The sequence below is a fragment of the Argopecten irradians genome, chromosome 2, assembly GCF_041381155.1.
Source record: "Argopecten irradians isolate NY chromosome 2, Ai_NY, whole genome shotgun sequence".
NCBI lineage: Eukaryota > Metazoa > Mollusca > Bivalvia > Pectinida > Pectinidae > Argopecten > Argopecten irradians.
Window position 1 is genome coordinate 2996943 of NC_091135.1, and position 22379 is coordinate 3019321.

At 38.2% G+C, this 22379-nt stretch overlaps 1 protein-coding gene across 2 annotated transcripts; it reads right to left on the bottom strand.

Moving 5' to 3' along the window:
• Nucleotides 1-1460: 1460 nt before the first annotated feature.
• Nucleotides 1461-21934, bottom strand: LOC138314144 (tRNA-dihydrouridine(47) synthase [NAD(P)(+)]-like). Of its 2 annotated transcripts, XM_069254320.1 has the most exons (13): nucleotides 21808-21934; nucleotides 20557-20694; nucleotides 19211-19296; nucleotides 16522-17252; nucleotides 15942-15983; nucleotides 15109-15261; nucleotides 14616-14732; nucleotides 12290-12466; nucleotides 10627-10723; nucleotides 8187-8262; nucleotides 4324-4512; nucleotides 3708-3836; nucleotides 1461-2635 (listed from the first exon to the last, which is right to left on the bottom strand). In XM_069254320.1, exons 2-13 carry the CDS (start codon nucleotides 20685-20687, stop codon nucleotides 2563-2565), a joined length of 2001 nt encoding a protein of 666 aa, XP_069110421.1. In that variant the 5' UTR covers nucleotides 20688-20694; nucleotides 21808-21934; the 3' UTR covers nucleotides 1461-2562. The 2 variants fall into 2 exon arrangements, with proteins under 2 accessions (XP_069110421.1, XP_069110422.1); XM_069254321.1 differs by lacking the exon at nucleotides 12290-12466.
• Between the last annotated feature and the right edge of the window lie 445 nt (nucleotides 21935-22379).

A 22379-nucleotide genomic window follows, 5' to 3' on the forward strand; every position in this document is an offset into this window, starting at 1 on the left:
TCGTTTAATATAGAAACACATACTGACCTTAAACTCGGTTAATATAGAAACACATACTGACCTTAAACTCGGTTAATATAGAAACATACATTGTACTGACCTTAAACTCGGTTAATATAGAAACACATACTGACCTTAAACTCGTTTAATATAGAACACATACTGACCTTAAACTCGTTTAATATAGAAACACATACATTGTACTGACCTTAAACTCGATTAATATAGAAACACATACATTGTACTGACCTTAAACTCGGTTAATATAGAAACACATACATTGTACTGACCTTAAACTCGTTTAATATAGAAACACATACTGACCTTAAACTCGGTTAATATAGAAACACATACATTGTACTGACCTTAAACTCGTTTAATATAGAACACATACTGACCTTAAACTAGGTTAATATAGAAACACATACATTGTACTGACCTTAAACTCGTTTAATATAGAAACACATACTGACCTTAAACTCAGTTAATATAGAAACACATACATTGTACTGACCTTAAACTCGGTTAATATAGAAACACATACATTGTACTGACCTTAAACTCTGTCAACATATAGAAACACATACTGACCTCAAACTACGTCAACATAGAAACACATACGGTAACCTAAAACTAAGTCAACAATTATACATTAAAGCATGGGAGGATGGACGGATCAAATCAGTACAACAGCCGAAAGGTAGTTTGAATGGCTCATTATTGTATGATGGTGGGTTAAAATAAAAAAATAATTTAAAAAAAAGTTAATTTTAATTCAGTTTTATTATCATAAACGCAGTCTTCAAATTCACAATTCTGATAGATCAGCACATTCTAGAAATCACATCAATGATTTGTTAGCAACAAGGATTATGTATATACATGTACATGTATGTCATAATTATCTATGTCCTTGGTAAGCAATATAACGAAAATGTTTCTAGTGCATCCAGCCAATTACATCTGTTTATATCCGAGTGCATCCAGCCAATAAAATCCTGGTTTATATTCGAGTGCATCCAGCCAATAAAATCCTGGTTTATATTCGAGTGCATCCAGCCAATAAAACCCTGGTTTATATTCGAGTGCATCCAGCCAATAAAACCCTGGTTTATATCCGAGTGCATCCAGCCAATAAAATCCTGGTTTATATTCGAGTGCATCCAGCCAATAAAATCCTGGTTTATATTCGAGTGCATCCAGCCAATAAAATCCTGGTTTATATTCGAGTGCATCCAGCCAATAAAATCCTGGTTTATATTCGAGTGCATCCCCTTACAGAAAGCTTAAGTGTGCAGCAATATATCAGCTATATTGCGGCACACTGATCTGTGTGCAGCAAGTTACTGCGGCAATTGAGCAGGTTAGGGCGGCTAGCCGCACCATTCTGGTTCTATTGCAGCACTAATATTTTGTTGCAGCTATATTGCCACAATATTGCGGCTTTTGTGCAAGAAAGTTTTCTTTAAAAACCTGTGTGCAGCAATAGTGCCGCAAATTGTACTAGAAGCATTCTACACAGAAAACCTTAGGAAGGTTGCCGCAATATTACGGCAATATTGCTGCTATATTGCCGCAGTATAACAAAGAATTATGGGTACTCCCATAATCCTTTGCTTAAGGTTAAAATCAGTTGACCTTCAATTCAAACATTGATTCAAGAGGTTGTGGTGTATGAAGGACAGAGGTAATGGAAACTTCTTCCATTGGATTTATGAAAAGTTAAAAGTGGATGTAGTCTGATAGTGCCATTGGATTTGATAAGGTTTGTTGGTGAAATTTAAGCAATATAATTGTTTTTATTGGTTAATAGTCATTTTATGTCACAAACACTTAAATGTGCATGTAAATTTATCTTTATTCTTATCATGTTTCCCAAAACAATTATTCTTATTTGAAGCTGACAAGGTAATTCTTGGTCAAGATTAAGACCAATTTCATCATCAAATGAATTCAAAAGGTCATTGCGTAATACATGTACATGTACCAAGAATCAAAAGAATGAGTCTTGTGATTTTTCAAACTTTTCTGTTTTTACCTTTGTACTTGTTTAAATATAAACCAGGAAGCATAACGGCAATGGTGCCACAACTATGTGCGGCTTTGTTGCGGCAAATGAGTGTGCTGCTTTGCTGCAGCAAGTGTGTGCGGCTATGGTGCGGCAAGTGTGTGCAGCAAACTCATTTGCATACAAAAAGTATGTATTGCAGCAATATTGCCGCTATATTGCTGCAATATTGCTGCAACTGTGTGCCAGAGGCCTTATATTTCTGTAAGGGTCCAGCCAATAAAATCCTGGTTTATATTCGAGTGCATCCAGCCAATAAAATCCTGGTTTATATTCGAGTGCATCCAGCCAATAAAATCCTGGTTTATATTCGAGTGCATCCAGCCAATAAAATCCTGGTTTATATCCGAGTGCATTGAATAAAAGGAAGTTCATTCTATTCTATAACAGTTTCCACAGCCAGTTTGCAAGACACTTATTTTGGTTTTCACAATGAATTGATGGTAATTCTGTATGCTTAGTAATATCAATAATATAATTGTGATGATCTCTCCTTATTTATAGGCATTGGCCTTGTGTTTAGGAAGAAAGTTAAATCCTTCAGGAACAGGGCCAAGCAACATCTCACTGAAAAAAATACAAATATGAAATAAAGTTATGTTGAATGATATGTCATTTAGTCTAGGTAACACTATATTCATCGTAACACCACAGACAAGGACAAAGAAATACTGATTTTATAATCCTTTTGTAATATTAGATATATATGAAACTCTTTGATATCATAGTATTTTGTCTACCAATTTTCTAAATCTCTAATAAATGTCATTATGATAATCAAGAACCATACAAATCTTTTCAAGCGTGTAAACACCATGCATGCATGGACAAATGTCCCATAAGGCCAAAAAAAATGTCGATTTTGGGTTACATTGGCAAACATTTTTTTCAGTGTCTTTCACTTTAAAATAATCTTTGGAACCGGAGTTTGAGATCAAAATCAGACTTTTAATTCATTTTCATAGAAAAGTTGGAAAAAAATTAGGGTTGGGGTAAAAAATTAGGTTTGGGGTAAAAAATTAGGGTTGGTCAGGTAACCCTAAACAGACATATTTTTTTTAACGATCATTTGACAACCTTGGGAACAGTTGCATAGGAAATTAATAAGATATGGTGTCATGGTGGCCATCTTGGATTTAGGAATGACACAAAAAGAGTAAAACTTGGTCGGGACCATAACAGGATCATTTCAGCTAAGTTTCAGCTTAATCACACTGGTTAAACTTATAGAGTTCAAAATGTGTTTTCAAGATGGTGGTAAAAGTGACCATCTTGAATTTTGGAACAAAACAATACATTTGAATTTTACTTGTTCTACAGGTAGCTGTTTAATAACAAGAGATCCGAAAGAATGATTCATGTCTGATAATAGAAAAAGTAATATTTTTTTCAGCTTTTCTCTTCTTTTCTTTCTCCATTTCAAATAATGAAAGCACAAAGGGAAATTTCACCGTTTAAGAAATGGCAGTTACAAACTCCTACCACCAAAATCCAAGATGTCCGCTGGTCAGTAGTTTTCCTCTGGGTACTCCAGCCTTCCTCCACCAACAAACCTGGCACATTCTTATATGACCAAGGCTGTTAAGAGAACGTCAAACTAATAAAACCTTAACCCAGATGAACTTCTTTTTTAACCAACCTTATCTTGATCCAATCACCACAGTTGGAGCTGGCCAGGAGAGTTTCCAGGTCATTCCTTCCAACATAGTACGGTGGTCTTTCATTGATCTTCTGAGGCACTTGGTCCAGAACCCCCACAGGTATGTACCTGCAAGTTCAATTCATCTTGCAGATATCTCTTAAATTTAACAGTTTACCATTTGATTTTTGCTGAAAGTTTGTATAATCTGAATTCATTGATAGGAATTTGAAAATAAGGAATCTTCTTTTAATTAAAGTATCTTCTAAAACCATCATTTTCTACGCATCTGCCTCTGTAAATATCGCAAATTAGTTTGAATTTAGCGAATTATTCTGCTATTTTACATACACCCAGAGTGATGAATAAAGAAGATAATTATATATTTTAATGATTGGCAAGCAAATTGGCATTTAAACTATATTTATTGAAATCAGTTCTATTCACATATCTGGACCCTGGGTACAGCTGATAACGGATGAGATATATCAAAATGGTCATGTAATAATCTCTTACAACAAAGATGAATTCAGACGTTAAATAACGATGTAACAATTGAAATAAACCAAACCTCTGTGGTGTATCAAACAGCCAAACCAAGCTAAGAGGGACTGACCTGTATAAGAAGGACAGCCATTCTAACAGAAACCTCCGTGTGTTTTCCACGCCTTGAAGGTCAGACCCCCAGTGTTCCAGCCCAAAGTTGACGTAAGACTTGAGCATATCAAATCTTTCATTGGCAGATATATCCCAATGGCGTCTCTCCTTCATCTCAGTGAAAATCCAAGGTTTTATCAAAGCTCCCCTAAAAACCAGATGACATTTGGTTTAAGAATTGTAATTATGTAGTGTGTATATAGAGGACCTAGTTATAGTCAAGTGACAGGCCGTTCTTCTCCAGTTACTTCTCTTTGAGTGTACTGTAAATGTGGTGTAGTAGCTTAGCTATTTGCCTCTCGCCTAGTCGGCCGGGGTTCAACCCCCAGCATGGACGTGAAAAGGTCAGGAGGCACCAGCCCGATCACATGGGTTTTCTCTGGGCACTCCTGTTTCCTCCCACTCTAACACCCCTTGCATTTAATTGCACACTATCATATGGGCCATCAAAAGTGATTTGTATAAGCTGTTTAACTTGTTTTGCAATCGATATAGATTAAAAAATGTTTATTTTCATTGTCATTAAGTCAACGAAAAGCAAATCTTTTAAACAGTATAATGACTTTGTAATAACAAGAGGCCCAGAGGGCCTGTATCGCTCACCTGGTTTTTTGTTAGTAATTATCACAAGACTCAGACAATTAGAAAAATAAGCAAAATTGACCCCCAAAGTTTAATTTTGAATCACAACCATACAATGATGCTATTGATACCATACAAATATGCTATCCAATACAAAGGTTCAGAGACAAAGTAATTTATATGAAAATAGTAGCCTAATTGACCTTTTGACCTCGCATCTATTGCCGTCTAAGGCCCCGGGGGTCAGCCCTACCATTTGTACAATTTCAAATCCCAACCCTATAAGGATGCTACCATTGCATTATAAGTGCTCTTCCATTCTTAGTTGCAGAGAAGAAGTCGTTTATATGGAAATAGCTAAATTGACCCCTTTTGACCCCACCCTTCAGGCCCCCGGGGGGTCAGCCCCATCATTTGCAAAATTTTGAATTCAAACCCTATAAGGATGTAACCATTGCATTATGAGCGTAATCCCATGTTAAGTTGCAGAGAAAAAGTTATTTATATGGAAATTGACCACTTTTGACCCCGCCCCTCAGGCCCCCGGGGGGTCAGCCCTATCATTTGTACAATTTTGAATCCCCATCCTATAAGGATGCTACCATTGCATTATGGGTGCTATCCCATGCTTAGTTTCAGAGAAGAAGTCGTTTATATGGAAATAGCCAAATTGGCCCCTTTTGACCCCGCCCCTCAGGCCCCCTGAGGGTCAGCCCCATCATTTGTACAATTTTGAATCCCCATCCTATAAGGATGCTACCATTGCATTATGGGTGCTATCCCATGCTTGGTTTCAGAGAAGAAGTCGTTTATATGGAAATAGCCAAATTGAACCCTTTTGACCCCGCCCCTCAGGCCCCCGGGGGGTCAGCCACATCATTTGTACAATTTTGAATCCCCAACCTATAAAGATACTACCATTGCATTATGAGTGCTATCTCATGCTTAGTTTCAGAGAAGAAGTCGTTTATATGGAAATAGCCAAATTGACCCCATTTGACCCCGCCCCTCAGGCCCCCCGGGGGTCTGCCCCATCATTTGTACAATTTTGAATCCCCACCCTATAAGGATGCTACCATTGCATTATGGGTGCTATCCCATGCTTGGTTTCAGAGAAGAAGTCGTTTATATGGAAATAGCCAAATTGAACCCTTTTGACCCCGCCCCTCAGGCCCCCCGGGGGTCAGCCACATCATTTGTACAATTTTGAATCCCCAACCTATAAAGATACTACCATTGCATTATGAGTGCTATCTCATGCTTAGTTTCAGAGAAGAAGTCGTTTATATGGAAATAGCCAAATTGACCCCATTTGACCCCGCCCCTCAGGCCCCCGGGGGGTCAGCCCCATCATTTGTACAATTTTGAATCCCCACCCTATAAGGATGCTACCATTGCATTATGAGTGCTATCTCATGCTTAGTTTCAGAGAAGAAGTCGTTTATATGGAAATAGCCAAATGGACCCCATTTGACCCCGCCCCTCAGGCCCCCGGGGGGTCAGCCCCATCATTTGTACAATTTTGAATCCCCACCCTATAAGGATGCTACCATTGCATTATGGGTGCTATCCCATGCTTGGTTTCAGAGAAGAAGTCGTTTATATGGAAATAGCCAAATGGACCCCATTTGACCCCGCCCCTCAGGCCCCCGGGGGGTCAGCCCCATCATTTGTACAATTTTGAATCCCCACCCTATAAGGATGCTACCATTGCATTATGGGTGCTATCCCATGCTTGGTTTCAGAGAAGAAGTCGTTTATATGGAAATAGCCAAATTGACCCCTTTTGGCCCCGCCCCTCAGGCCCCTGGGGGGTCAGCCCCATCATTTGTACAATTTTCAGTGAGTAGCCCATAAGGATGCTACCAGCCAAATTTTGTTGAAATCCGACCAGCGGTTATGGAGAAGAAGTCGATTGTTGACGGACGGACGGACGGACGGACGACGGACGACGGACGACGGACGACGGACGCCGGACGCCACGGTATGGCATAAGCTCACCTTGGTCCTTCGGACCAGGTGAGCTAAAAATGATCTAAAGATAAGGAAGCAATTAAAAACAAGAGGCCCACAGGGCCTGTATCGCTCACCTGGTTTGTAAAGACAAGTCATGTTCTGAATACAGGTTCATTGTTTCTTTTCTGAAGGAATTTGAATATTTACCTCTTATTTCCCTATTCGGCCCCGCCCCTCCTGCTCCCGGGGGGGGTCAGTACCAAAATCTATACAAGTTCTGTTCCCCTTCCCCCAAGGATGTTTGTGGCCAAATTTGGTTACAATCCATGCAGAACTCTAGGACAAGTAGCGATTTATAGGATTTACCTCTATTTCCCCTATTTGACCCCGCCCATCCTTCACCTGGGGGGTCAGTGCCAAAATTTATACCAATTCTGTTCCCCTTCCTCCAAGGATGTTTGTGGCCAAATTTGGTTACAATCCATGTGGAACTCTAGGACAAGTAGTGAATTATTGGATTTACCTCTATTTCCCCTATTGGACCCCGCCCATCCTGCGCCCGGGGGGTCAGAGCCAAATTTATACAAGTTCTGTTCCCCTTCCCCCAAGGATGCTTGTGGCCAAATTTGGTTATAATCCATGCAGAACTCTAGGACAAGTAGCGATTTAAAGGATTTACCACTATTTCCCCTATTGGGCCCTGCCCCTCCTGCCCCCGGGGGGGTCAGAGCCAAATTTATACAAGTTCTGTACCCCTTCCCCCAAGAATATTTGTGGCCAAATTTGGTTACAATCCATGCAGAACTCAAGGACAAAGTAGTGATTTATAGGATTTACCTCTATTTCCCCTATTGGGCCCCGCTCCTCCTGCCCCAGGGGGATCAGAGCCAAAATTTATACAAGTTCTGTTCCCCTTCCCCCAAGGATGTTTGTGGCCAAATTTGGTTACAATCCATGCAGAACTCTAGGACAAGTAGCGATTTATAGGATTTACCTCTATTACCCCTATTGTGCCCCGCCCCTCCTGCCCCTTGAGGTTCAGAGCCAAAATTTATACAAGTTCTGTTCCCCTTCACCCAAGGATGTTTGTGGCCAAATTTGGTCACAATCCATGCGGAACTCTATGACTAGTAGCGATTTAAATTAAATGTTGACGGACGGATGGACGGACGGACGGACGATGGACGCCGCGCCATGACATAATTATATAAGCTCACCAGCCCTTCGGGCCAGGTGAGCTAAAAATTAAAATCGAAAATGAATTTTTAACATTTATATACCAACCTAGCCACCATTCCTCCACTCGCATTAGTCTTAAGGCAGGCATCCAAGTCTTCGTATGATAAAAGATCACCATTACCTGACAACCAAACACATACAGGATATTCCTTCTTTCTTGGTGAATACCAGTTACATGTATATTTCATCGAGCCACGTTGAAACTTTGATATTTTTATGAGTGAAAAATAAGAAAGTTTCCACCTCACAAGATGAAATATTATTGGTATTCATCAAGAAACAAGGAATATTATATTTATTACATTTTTTCTTGCTTCCATTTATAGAAGACCATCACCACTAGTTCTGCCAAAGGTTATTCCACCATTGTATTTTACAGAGTTATTTGCCCTTGCAATTATTACGCCGTAATTTTGTGAGTATAACAACATATTTCTACAAAACCATGCAAAAACTAATGATGTAACAATCATAATTATATTTTTACTGTCAATGCTGCATTCCAATTGGTCAAAAGCTGGAGTGAAATATAATTGCTTATATATTCACCAAAAATGTAGTCAAAGGTATTGTTCTCTTTTTCTGTTATCACAACTGCTGTTTACATTTGGTATTGCTCATCTTTAGCCTATGTAATGAAAAAGCTAGGTAATTGTATGCCTGGTATATATACTATTGATACCAGGATGTTGACATATATTTTGTCATATTATAAATGGAGTTATCTGCTCTTGAGTATGGAATGTTATATCATTAATTTTCCCTCAAAAATGTAGAAATACAACATAAAACTTCAAACACAAGAGATAATTCCCATTTATTGTTGAATAGATCTACTTATTAAAACATTCTTCAGACTTTTTCTCAGTGATTAATTTTCCTCCACTAAATACATGAAATTGAATCGCACACCAAAATAGAATTGATTTACATTATGCAACTTTAATGATCTAATTCCTATAAGCATTTTGCAGATGGAAGATACAACAAGAGGCCCAGAGGGCCTGTATCGCTCACCTGGTTTGTAATGCCAAGTAATGTTCTGAATACAGGTTCATTGTTTCTTTTCTGAAGGAATTTTATTATTAACCTCTAAATCCCCTATTGGGCCCCAACCCTCCCGCCCCCAGAGGGTCAGAGCCAAAATTTATACAAGTTCTGTTCCCCTTCTTCCAAGGATGTTTATGGCCAAATTTGGTCACAAACCAAACAAAACTCTAGGACAAGAAGTGATTTATAGGATTTACCTCTATTTCCCCTATTGGGCCCCGCCCCTCCTGCCCCCGGGGGGTCAGAGCCAAAATTTATAAAAATTCTGTTGCCCTTCCCCAAAGGATGTCTGTGGCCAAATTTGGTTACATTCCATTCAGAACTCTATGACTAGTAGCGATTTAAAGGATTTACCTCTATTACCCCTATTGGGCCCCGCCCCTCCTGCCCCCGGGGGACCAGAGCCAAAATTTATACAAGTTCTGTTCCCCTTCCCCCAAGGATGTTTGTGGCCAAATTTGGTTACAATTCATGTAGAACTCTATTACAAGTAGCGATTTAAAGGATTTACCTCTATTTCCCCTATTGGGCCCCGCCCCTCCTGCTCCAGGGGGACCAGAGCCAAAATTTATACAAGTTCTGTTCCCCTTCCCCAAAGGATGTTTGTGGCCAAATTTAGTTACATTCCATTCAGAGCTCTATGACAAGAAGCGATTTAAAGGATTTACCTCTATTATCCCTATTGGGCCCTGCCCCTCCTGCCCCCGGGAGGTTAGAGCCAAAATTTATACAAGTTCTGTTCCCCTTCCTCAAAGGATGTTTGTGGCCAAATTTGGTTACATTCCATTCAGAGCTCTATGACAAGTAGCGATTTAAAGGATTTACCTCTATTACCCCTATTGGGCCCCGCCCCTCCTGCCCCCGGGGGGTCAGAGCCAAAATTTATACAAGTTCTGTTCCCCTTCCCCCAAGGATGTTTGTGGCCAAATTTGGTTACATTCCATTCAGAACTCTATGACTTGTAGCGATTTAAAGGATTTACCTCTATTTCACCTATTGGGCTCCGCCCCTCCTGCCCCCGGGGGATCAGAGCCAAAATTTATACAAGATCTGTTCCCCTTCCCCCAAGGATGTTTATGGCTAATTTTGGTTACAAACCAAACAAAACTCTAGGACAAGTAGTGATTTAAAGGATTTACCTCTATTACCCCTATTGGGCCCCGCCCCTCCTGCCCCTGGGGGACCAGAGCCAAAATTTATACAAGTTCTGTTCCCCTTCCCCCAAGGATGTTTGTGGACAAATTTGGTTACAATCCATGCAGAACTCTATGACTAGTAGCGATTTAAAGGAAATGTTGACGGACGGATGAACGGACGGACGGACGGACGGACGACGGACGCCGCGCCATGACATAAGCTCACCGGCCCTTCGGGCCAGGTGAGCAAAAAACCCACTTATGTAATGAAAATGTTTGAAGAAGAAAACACAATTTACCGAAAACTGGCATAGGAGCTCCTAGCTTGGCACATTCATCAATGTATTCCCAGTCAGCAAGCCTAGTGTATCTTTGCTCCCTCGACCGTCCGTGGATCTGTGAAATGCATTTATGCTTATATGATCATATTGAAAGAGTATCATATGCAGTTACTACACCTCTTTTCTGATAGTCCATGTACTACATAGCTATACCACTTCTCTGACAGTCCATGTACTACATAGCTATACCACTTCTCTGACAGTCAGTGTACTATATAGCTACATCACTTCTCTGACAGTCCATGTACTATATAGCTACACCACTTCTTTGACAGTCCATTTGCTATATTTATAGCATTAATTTTTTTGTAAAATTACTAACAAGAGGCTCAGAGGGCCTGTATCGCTCACCTGGTTTGTAATGCCAAGTAATGTTCTGAATACAGGTTCATTGTTTCTTTTCTGAAGGAATTTTAATATTAACCTCTAAGTCCCCTATTGGGCCCCACCCCTCCTGCCCCCAGGGGGTCAGAGCAAAAGTTCTGTTCTCCTTCCCCCAAAGATGTTTATGGCCAAATTTGGTCACAATCCTAGCAAAACTCTAGGACAAGTAGCGATTTTTAGGATTTACCTCTATTTCCCCTATTGGACCCCACCCATCCTGCCCCCGGGGGGCCTGAGCCAAAATTTATACAAGTTCTGTTCCCCTTCCCCCAAGGATGTTTGTTGCCAATTTTGGTTACATTCCATGCAGAACTCTATGAATAGTAGCGATTTAAAGGATTTACCTCTATTTCCTCTATTGGGCCCCACCTCTCCTGCCCCCAGGGTGTCAGAGCAAATATTTATACAAGTTCTGTTCCCCTTCCACCCAGGGTGTTTGTGACCAAATTTGGTTACAATACGTGCAGAAATCTATGACTAGTTGCGATTTGAAGGATTTACCTCTATTTCCCCCTTTTGGGCCCTGCCCCTCCTGCCCCCGGGGGATCAGAGCCAAAATTTATACAAGTTCTGTTTCCCTTCCCCCAAGGATGTTTGTGGCCAAATTTGGTTACAATACGTGCAGAACTCTATGACTAGAAGCGATTTAAAGGATTTACCTCTATTTCACCTATTGGGCCCCGCCCCTCCTGCCCCCGGGGGATCAGAGCCTAAATATATACAAGTTCTGTTCCCCTTCCCCCAATGATGTTTGTGGCTAATTTTGGTTACAATCCATGCAGAACTCTAGGACAAGTAGCGATTTTAAGAATTTACCTCTATTTCCCCTATTGGGCCCCGCCCCTCCTGCCCCCGGGGGGTCAGGGCCAAAATTTATACAAGTTCTGTTCCCCCTCCCCCAAGGATGTTTGTGGCCAAAGTTGGTTACATTCCATGCAGAACTCTAGGACAAGTAGCGATTTAAAGGATTTACCTATATTTCCCGTATTGGGCCCTGCCCCTCCTGCCCCCGGGGGTTAGAGCCAAAATTTATACAAGTTCTGTTCCCCCTCCCCCAAGGATGCTTGTAGCCAAATTTGGTTACAATCCATGCAGAACTCTATGACTAGTAGCGATTTAAAGGAAATGTTGACGGACGGACGGACAGACGACGGACGCCGCGCCATGACATAAGCTCACCGGCCCTTCGGGCCAGGTGAGCTAATAAAAGCATTTAATCTATAATCTATATACTCACTGTTACGAGAGAGACTCCCCATCTTTTAAGTTTTGGTATAAGGTAATGGGCGATATTCTTATTGTCAAATATCCCTGTCCTCATTTTCACAGTAAGAGGGATATCAAGCACAGACTTCATGGAGCGAACTACCTGTTCAAACTTGTTACTTTTCCCCATCAATGCACATCCTTCTCCCTATGAAACACAAGGTGGTTTTTTTTTTTATTGAATAATGAAATCAGTAATATTTTTATTTCGTCTCATATTATTTCCTATTAAAGATGCTCAATTGCTGACAGAGCATAAATGATATTCATCATTTGAACAATTTTTGGTGTTTAATCATGTATATATACATGTATATATATATCTAATTAACACAAAAAATGATATAATTAATTTATTTTGCTTTTGGTGCATGCGCAATAGTACTTCGATTATTCCATGTAGGACATAGTGCCCTAGAATTTTTTGAGAAAGCAAATAATTATTTTTTTTATGTTTCTAACTTAAAGTAACAAGAGGCCCAGAGGGCCTGTATCGCTCACCTGGTTTGTAATGCCAAGTAATGTTCTGAATACAGGTTCATTGTTTCTTTTCTGAAGGAATTTTAATATTAACCTCTAAATCCCCTATTGGGCCCCACCCCTCCCGCCCCCAGGGGGTCAGAGCCAAAATTTATACAAGTTCTGTTCCCCTTCCCCCAAGGATGTTTATGGCCAAATTTGGTCACAATCCAAGCAAAACTCTAGGACAAGAAGTGATTTATAGGATTTACCTCTATTTCCCCTATTGGGCCCCACCCGTCCTGCCCTCGGGGGGCCAGAGTCAAAATTTATACAAGTTCTGTTCCCCTTCCCCCAAGGATGTTTGTGGCCAAATTTGGTTACAATCCATGCAGAACTCTATGACTAGTAGCGATTTAAAGGATTTACCTCTATTTCCCCTATTGGGCCCCGCCCCTCCTGCCCCCGGGGGGGTCAGAGCCAAAATTTATACAAGTTCTGTTCCCCTTCCCCAAAGGATGTTTGTGGCCAAATTTGGTTACATTCCATTCAGAACTCTATGACTAGTAGCGATTTAAAGGATTTACCTCTATTTCCCCTATTGGGCCCCGCCCCTCCTGCCCCTGGGGGATCAGAGCCAAAATTTATACAAGTTCTGTTCCCCTTCCCCCAAGGATGTTTGTGGCCAAATTTGGTTACAATTCATGTAGAGCTCTAGGACAAGTAGAGATTTAAAGGATTTACCTCTATTTCCCCTATTGGGCCCCGCCCCTCCTGCCCCCGGGGGGTCAGAGCCAAAATTTATACAAGGTCTGTTCCCCCTCCCCCAAGGATGTTTGTGGCCAAATTTGGTTACATTCCATTCAGAACTCTATGACTAGTAGCGATTTAAAGGATTTACCTCTATTACCCCTATTGGGCCCCGCCCCTCCTGCCCCCGGGGGACCAGAGCCAAAATTTATACAAGTTCTGTTCCCCTTCCCCCAAGGATGTTTGTGGCCAAATTTGGTTACATTCCATTCAGAACTCTATGACTAGTAGCGATTTAAAGGATTTACCTCTATTTCCCCTATTGGGCCCCGCCCCTCCTGCCCCCGGGGGACCAGAGTCAAAATTTACACAAGTTCTGTTCCCCTTCCCCCAAGGATGTTTGTGGCTAATTTTGGTTACAATCCATGCAGAACTCTAGGACAAGTAACGATTTAAAGGATTTACCTCTATTACCCCTATTGGGCCCTGCCCCTCCTGCCCCAAGGGGACCAGAGCCAAAATTTATACAAGTTCTGTTTCCCCTCCCCCAAGGATGTTTGTGGTCAAATTTGGTTACAATCCATGCAGAACTCTAGGACAAGTAGCGATTTATAGGATTTACCTCTATTTCCCCTATTGGGCCCCGCCCCTCCTGCCCCGGGGGGGACAGAGCCAAAATTTATACAAGTTCTGTTCCCCCTCCCCCAAGGATGTTTGTGGCCAAATTTGGTTACAATCCATGCAGAACTCTATGACTAGTAGCGATTTAAAGGAAATGTTGACGGACGGACGGACGGACGGACGACGGACGGACGGACGGACGGACGGACGACGGACGCCGCGCCATGACATAAGCTCACCGGCCCTTCGGGCCAACTTAAAGTAAAATTAGAAGCTCAAACTTTTCAATGATGGTAATGGTGTAAGGTAAATAACTTTTGTAACTGAATAAAAATACTAAATCACTTGCTCCTGTTTTTGATAGTGAAAATATACCATTTGTCAGCAGTGGAGCATGATTTGGGTAATTATTTTGATATTGGAAATACTGTCAATCAAACACCTAGCATTACTAGTTAAAATTGTACCTTTTTGAAGACAAGGTCTATGGGACACCCACAGTTGAGGTCGACGAAATCTACAGACAGCTCATCATTGATCAGCTGACAGCACCGAGTCAAGGTGTCAGGGAAAGCACCACATATCTATCAAATACATTCAGCAGGATTTAAGGCAATATAATATTAATTTATAGATTTTAATCACAAAATAAAAGTCATTTGTATGAACTGTTCAAAAAATGTAGAAGTACCACTTCCTAATCAAAGGGTGATAACCCTAATAATGAAAAGGGAGAAGATACAACTTCCTTTCATAGGTAAATAGGTTCTGTACAATATTTATTCTTGCTTTAAATTTCTATAACCTTGATTATCAATTAATTCAACAACCTCCCTCCAAACAGCATTGCTATATAGTCAAAAGTCGGTATTTCAAAAAGGCACATATATATAAATTATACCACTGGGCTTAAATAAAAGTTTTGTAAGCATAAATCCTTTAAAATTTTTCTTGACATACCTGAACCCCGAAAAGGTCCTCAGACTCGTGTCGTTTCAGTAGTGCCCACTCAGACATCTGACCTTGGAGGATGTTTGTTGACAAAGCCATTTCACAACACGTGATATCAACTCCCATCCCCTTACAGATTCTACGGAAAGGCAAGTTACCAACCTGGCAATACATGTTATTTATCATATTATATATAATTATAGCAAACACAATGACGGCCAAGGGTTCAGATGTTTACTTTCAACCAAAATTGAATAAATCAATACCGGAGATCATATCAAATCTCATAGCTAGGGTTATTATGCAGTTGCTAAACAAGGAAAAGATAACTGTTTAATTACCAAGGTAAAGAAAAACAGCTCACAAATGCTAGAAAATGAAATGACGTCATCAATACATGCAACGCCATTGTCATAAATGTCATGAACTTTGACGCATTATGATGTTCTGTAATGATGGTATGGTGAAAATGCTTCTTATAAACAGCTGAAATTCCATCATTTTTGTACAAGTATAAGCGTACAAGGATTGAACTTGGATCTGTCATATGAACAAGGATATCAAATCATTTGTAAGATTTTGACTGTCAATATTCAACCAGCAGGCAAAAATCTTTCAATCAAGTTAAAATATAAGATTCTACAAATTATTTTGTATCTCAACTTTTTTTGAATTTACACTATAGTAGTATACACTATTTGCTTTTACTTTTAATTCATAAATTCATGAATAGTAATTTATCCAAACTTCAAACCAATTATATATATATTCTTCTTCATAACCAGTGGTAAATACCCCACTCTGTAAACTAATAGTTACTGAATGATACATAATATACTCACAGTGGTTAAAGGTGCTAAGTACAGCTTATTGGAAAAGTCAATCTGTAGGGAACAAAAACAAGTAATTAATTACTTTCAGGAGATCTATATACACATTAATTAGCAAACAAAAATCTGTAATTACCATCAGGAGATATAAACAAGTAATCTATATACACATTAATTAGCAAACAAAAATCTGTAATTACCATCAGGAGATATAAACAAGTAATCTATATACATATTAATTAGCAAACAAAAATTTGTAATTAACATCAGGAGAAATAAACAAGTAATCTATTACATATTAATAAGCAAAGAAAAATCTGTAATTAGCATCTGCAGGAGAAATAAACAAGTAACCTATATACACATTATAATTAATAAGCCAAAATTTTACAAGTTACAAACTTCTATAGATATTTCCATATATATATGCGACAAACATGTGTGTGAAATTTCAAAGTACAATATTAGAATATATTCAAAAGTTTTAAGTTCAATCATGCAGACACACACTATACACGCTCTGGTATTGTAGCTAGGTTACAAAGCTAAGAAGGTAAAAAATTATACTAAAAACAGATAATGCTCAACTTACCAGTTTTTTTTCCTGTGGCCTTAATCGAATTCCTTCAGAATCTGAGAGACAAACAGATGCTTCAGACTGTTTTGTTCCATCTGATGTTTGCAGAAGTACATCAGATTCTGTAGATATTGTCTGATTATCAGTTTTGCTTTCTATGTCACTACCTATTTCTGATTTCACCTTTTCTACACTGTTTCCATGGTCTGTTTCTGCTGTGTCTGTACATTCTACACGTTTCTTTCCTTCTCTTTGCACTTTTTCTAATTCAACTCTCTCTCTAACTTCTTTCTGTATTTGTGCTGTGTTTTTGTTCGCCTTTTCAAAGTTGTACTTTCTTTTCCACAATTTATGTTGCAAATCTTTGTCTAGAACATTCCTTACTACTTTCTTCGTCTTCATTTCTGCATATAAACTCTCATTTATAATATTACGAAAGTCTTCTGTCATGTGACTTTTCCCAAAGCGACATGATATTCCATATTGGCACCTTCCAAATTTTTGAAAATTGACACAAGTTGGACCTAAATCTTCTGGTTTGTCAGCCATGAATTTCTTCACATCGTGGCTGAACTTACACTTGTCTCCAAAGCGACATTCCTGCTCGTGTAGAATGGCAGGACACATCTTTAGAGAACTATCCTGTTTTTGATGGACTGGTCGGTTTTTATTTCTTCCCTTCAGCTTCATTTTCATTCTCTTACTTGGTGGAGGGCCCCCTTCATTGTCTCCATTTTCTGTCTTTTCTAGAAATGAATTACAAAAACTTTTTTATTTTCTATTTTGGCCTTTGAGTTTCAGCATTTCTACAACTCAAATATCTCTTAAGTTAACTACATGAATTTAACTTACTTTTACTTGCATTGCACTTCATTCCCATCCACACTAAAACAGTCTATCCAGACAAATCAAAATTAAAGGAGCTTGGTATACAAGTCCAGGCAGCTGATTAAGTTTTTCAACATTTGCCAAGTTAATATTATTTGAACATCAAATCTTTAAATATTGCTATGACTTAAAGATGATATCAATTTGCAGAACTTGCTTTATTATGTTTGCGATAAAATACTGATTATTATATAAGTGTTTTCAGCTTGATATCTTATTATCATCATACAAGAAAAAAAAAGATACATATATCTGGTCAATCGTTGGTTTCAAAGTCTATAATGTATAGTGTTGGGAATCAGTTGAAATTTTATGATCAATCATCAGCTTTGTGTAACCAATTAATGATCAATTAAAATTGATTATTTTTTTCTTTGGTCCTACTGAAGACCATGTACATTTTTCAAGAAAATCGTACAAACTTTCTTCTACTAATGTTGCCATGTTCCCAGATCGCTAATGTTTTTACAAATACAATCATACTCGTCTGAACGTTTAGATTACTACGTAGTGCTTATGCGCTTTTCAAATCGTTTAGACGTTTGATATTTGAAATGATATGAGTGACAACACACAAAAGCAATTTATTGTGACAAGTTTTCAATGACATTTCTTGCCTGTTTTACTGATCGGCTATTTATACACTTTCGTTTATCATGATGTCGGAAAATTTCAACAAAACTTGATTACAAATTGCTTACTCAATTAATTGAATTGGTCAAACACCCCAAACCAACGATACTCAAAGAACTTGATTAATGGGAACACCACTAATAATGTATGTTATCATACCTCAAGTGAGAATCCTGCATTCTGATTGGTCGAGAGATATTTGGTATTTTACAAGACATCACACGGCAGGTAACATTAGAACAATAGGAAACAATAGACACGTTCGTAGCAACCCCCTAGCAACGGGTGATAGTGTATTTTTGACAGTGCAAAATATTAACCGCCCGAAAAAGATGCGCACTCGTTTCTTTTTTCGTCGCCATCTTTTTTTCTTGAAGCGACGCTCCAAATTTATCTGGAATTATTTTGTAATAGTTTTGCCAAATAAGTCTGTTTATCAATAAAAAAAATCATATTACGGATGGAGCTTTCCGTTCACATCTTTTCGCTTACCGTCAAAGCGCTATATGTTGGTTTTTATGAACCCGTTGGTGATTAGGTGAACGGAAGACATGCGATTTCAAGCGTCTTCGTGACGTTGCTAATATTGTAAACAGACGACGGGACAAAATAAAAATTCATTGAGATTTACAAAAACGTTAAGATTTAAACAAACGCAGGAGACAAGACAACAAGAATTTTCACTAAATGTTTATTGTGAGTATTCTTTTTTTATAATGCAATGATAGTTAGCGCTACTGAGTAGAAGCTGATATGCTATTCTACTGCCGATGGTGACTGTTCGACTTTTGCTAAAATCAGTTAAAATGTTTCAACAGATTGCAAATACTTAAAAACTAGTTTTGTTTCTAGACTTTTGGTATAATAAAATAAATACTACCTGCATTAGAGGGTGACAGTGCCTAGTGTCACCCCTCGGAATATCACTGTCACCCTCAGCTTCGCCTCGGGTAACAGTGATATCCTCAGGGTGACACTAGGCACTAGTACTGTCACCCTCTAATGCAGGTAGTATTTATCCTCTAATGCAGGTAGTATTTATATGCCATTACCTTCTTTAAATAAATAAAGTTTCCTCCCAGTAACATCCTTTATCATCAAAAGAATTGCCCATATCATATATAACATAAATGTTATGGCTAATTGTTGGTTTCAAAGTCTATTACATAATGTATGTTATTACCTTCTTTGCTTGCTTCCAATTTCTCTTTTGTTTTGTTTGATAGAAATTCTTCTGAAATTTTAATCTTGTGGTCAAGCAGTAGAAACCTAAAACGGAGAATAACAGTTTGATCACAGAAATACACTGACAATACCAGGTCCTGTTAGCCAACACTATCAAAACATCATTTCCTGTTTGCTATATTGTACTTTCAGATTCAATCTTATTGAGTAGGAATAATCAAATACATTTTGATTCAAATTTTATATTGGTCATTTGTAATAATTAACATGTAGAGGTCTATCTTGATTAATCTAAGATTATCAGAAAATGTGTTTTTCTGAATCAATATTATCAAATGATACAGTATATGCCAGACATTGATATTAAATTTTAATGAATTAAGGAGTCCATTAATGATGTAATTGGACTAGGACATCAGCAACCAGGTACATTATAGCTCAATTGATACAGCATCCAGCTATTCCTAGTATTTGGACCTCCCGGGCTTGAGCGCCAGTATTAATTGCCACAATATTTTCTCCTCTCCTGATACACATACATCTTTTAATTGTCTGGTTTTTGCTTTGGATGCTATGCAACACAGGTATTAAATTGATACTGTATTGTTTTGTATATAATGTACAGTACCGTGTATGAATATCCATTACATCTAATCACATGTAATATGAATTACAGCAAAGCTTATAAAGCACAGCCACAATCTTGTACATATACAAATCAAAACTCTAATATTATAGATTCAGGCCTGCGTAAAATGTTAATAACATGGATAGTGTTATATTTTTTAATGTCACATTAATATTATATTCGCTATTTACATGAATCATATTATTATACATTTCAATTATATAATGAAGGATCTAGATCTGCGCCCAACTATGTGTAGTAAGTGTGTACATTTGTGTACATACATGTACATGTACGTACATTGTATACTGTCTATATGAATTTTTTTAAATGATTCAGTATTTTATTTTGTTTTTGGACTGCAAAATAATTAAGTCAGGACTTTTCAAGTGTGTTAATTTTGCTAACTTAATTTGATCATTTTGGTTTCTTAATAAAAGTGTTTATCATTATTGTGAAAAGATTTTATTCCACATGCAATTCTTTTGAGAGTACATAATTATAATAGTAGCTCAGGTATCAAGAGTGCTACAGCTGAGAATTGCACAGGAATCATGATCAGTGGCAATTTAAACCTCTGGTTTCATGATATACGTCACTTTTCACAGAAAGTACCAATGATTACCAATCACTTTGACAACATGCAGACTACTGCTATCGCAGGAAAATAATGCGAGCTGCGCTCTTATTTATACATGTTTATAAAAATGTCTTACTCAGGTTTAATCTGTGCGATTCCTGGTCTATCTAAAATCTGTCTAGCTAAGACATCTTTTTCAGCTGATGTACGACTCATTTCCTGGGCAGCATCACCAGCATTAGTTCCGTCCTCAGCAGAGGCCATCATTAAGATGCTGAAATATACACTCAACAAATAAACGTACATTTTACTGTTTACATGTAGACTCACCTGACCAGTGCTCGAACAGGACACTGCTTGAACACCTATTTCATTTTTCACTTTTCATTTCTAAAATCAGTTGTTTCTTTTGTTCATGGTGCATAATAATTATGGTGTTGACAATTTTCTTCTGCCAATAAGAAAAGTTCGCTCAGCAGTTTTGTAATTTGAATATAGTTACTTCTGACGGCAAATCACAAAATTAACGATCGCCAAAATAAATCGCATGAACACTGAACAGTAAGAAATATTCTAAAAATATTCATTTATGTTAAAAGTGATAGCAAAGCCTCTCTTCTCACAAAAAAAACAAAACAACTTGCAACATGTTTTTGGCATGAATAACATAAAAATGTGACATAAGAAAGTGTGAATTTTGAGCAATACTGATGACATAAGTTAACAGATGGAATGGTGCCAGTGTTTTTCCTGCCTATATATTTGGGGCCGAAATTCGGCCCCATTCCCAATTGTATTTCTTGTTATTTTTTCCCAAATCTATGTCTAAATTTCCCAAAACAGTGAGTTGAAGCGTATTTTGTGTGACGAAACAAAAAAATCTGGAAATTCCAAGTTTGAACATCGTATTTTAGTATACATTCTATATGATTCTTAGAGAAGGATAATTGTTTATTTCTACCTTTTCCAAAATTTCCATAAACATCGTTAAATTTTTTCCCAATTTCCTACTTTTATCGCACAAAAATTCCCAATTTTCACTAGGTGGCAATTTCCCAAAATACCCAGGAAAAACGCTGGGTGCTATATCAGTATATTGTAACAGAAAACATGAAAACTGAGCAATGTTCCATCGGTAAATGATCGCATCACACTGCTGTGCTTCTTACAAGCTCTGCGGATCAGTGTAGTCATATTAGACCGAATGATTCTGTCTCTAAAATAATTTTTGTTTATTGATATGTTCAAATCAGAGATACAAAGTAATAAAAATGTTAAAAGGTTCATTTTAAGAGACAGAATCATTCGGTCTATAGTCATGTTACACAACCAAGATTCTTCACCTTTCTGAAGTTTGAAGATTATACACCTTATCAGATATACAGACCTAAACCTACGTTCGCAGCCTTCCTCTTTTCTAATGACACTGGTTTGGTCTCTAGAAAACTGCAGAAAACGTCAACAAGACAATCTGGTGTAACTCTTCCCAACGTGGTTGCAATATTCCATTGCCGTAAAGTGGTATGTTGTTGTTAGTTCCGGTTAAAATATTTTAAGTTTGCAGTTGATCATAAATAATATGGACATATTTTAAATTGTTTGCATAATGTTTTTATTATATAATAGTAGAAATATTTCGTATTTAGATAGCTAAATATATAGTACGGTTTTGCGACTTGCAAGGTCCATTCGCAGAAGGATAATTTCGGTGGAGGTGATTTCGTGTACGCCGTCCCCGATACCGTACCCGATCCCCGTACCAGGAATTATGTTTATTACAGATTACTTGACAATAAAACAAGCTACGATAATAATTGTGGTACGGTTAGATTTGGAATCCAATTTTACATCCCTGTGTCAAATATCAACGCACAATTTTCTTTATTTTTCTCATAATTGCAAATATTCGTTTTTCAAGAGGTGATTTCTTGTACGCCGTAATCAACCGTGAAATTTCAT

Bases quoted from the DNA above. Each gene is read 5' to 3' on its own strand.
- LOC138314144 (XM_069254320.1), bottom strand. From the start codon at position 20,687: ATGATGGCCTCTGCTGAGGACGGAACTAATGCTGGTGATGCTGCCCAG. The intron at 19,297-20,556 runs GTAAGACATTTT...TCTCCGTTTTAG, and splicing joins ATCGCACAGATTAAACCTGA to GTTTCTACTGCTTGACCACA. The intron at 17,253-19,210 runs GTAATAACATAC...ATTCATTTCTAG, and splicing joins ATTGGAAGCAAGCAAAGAAG to AAAAGACAGAAAATGGAGAC.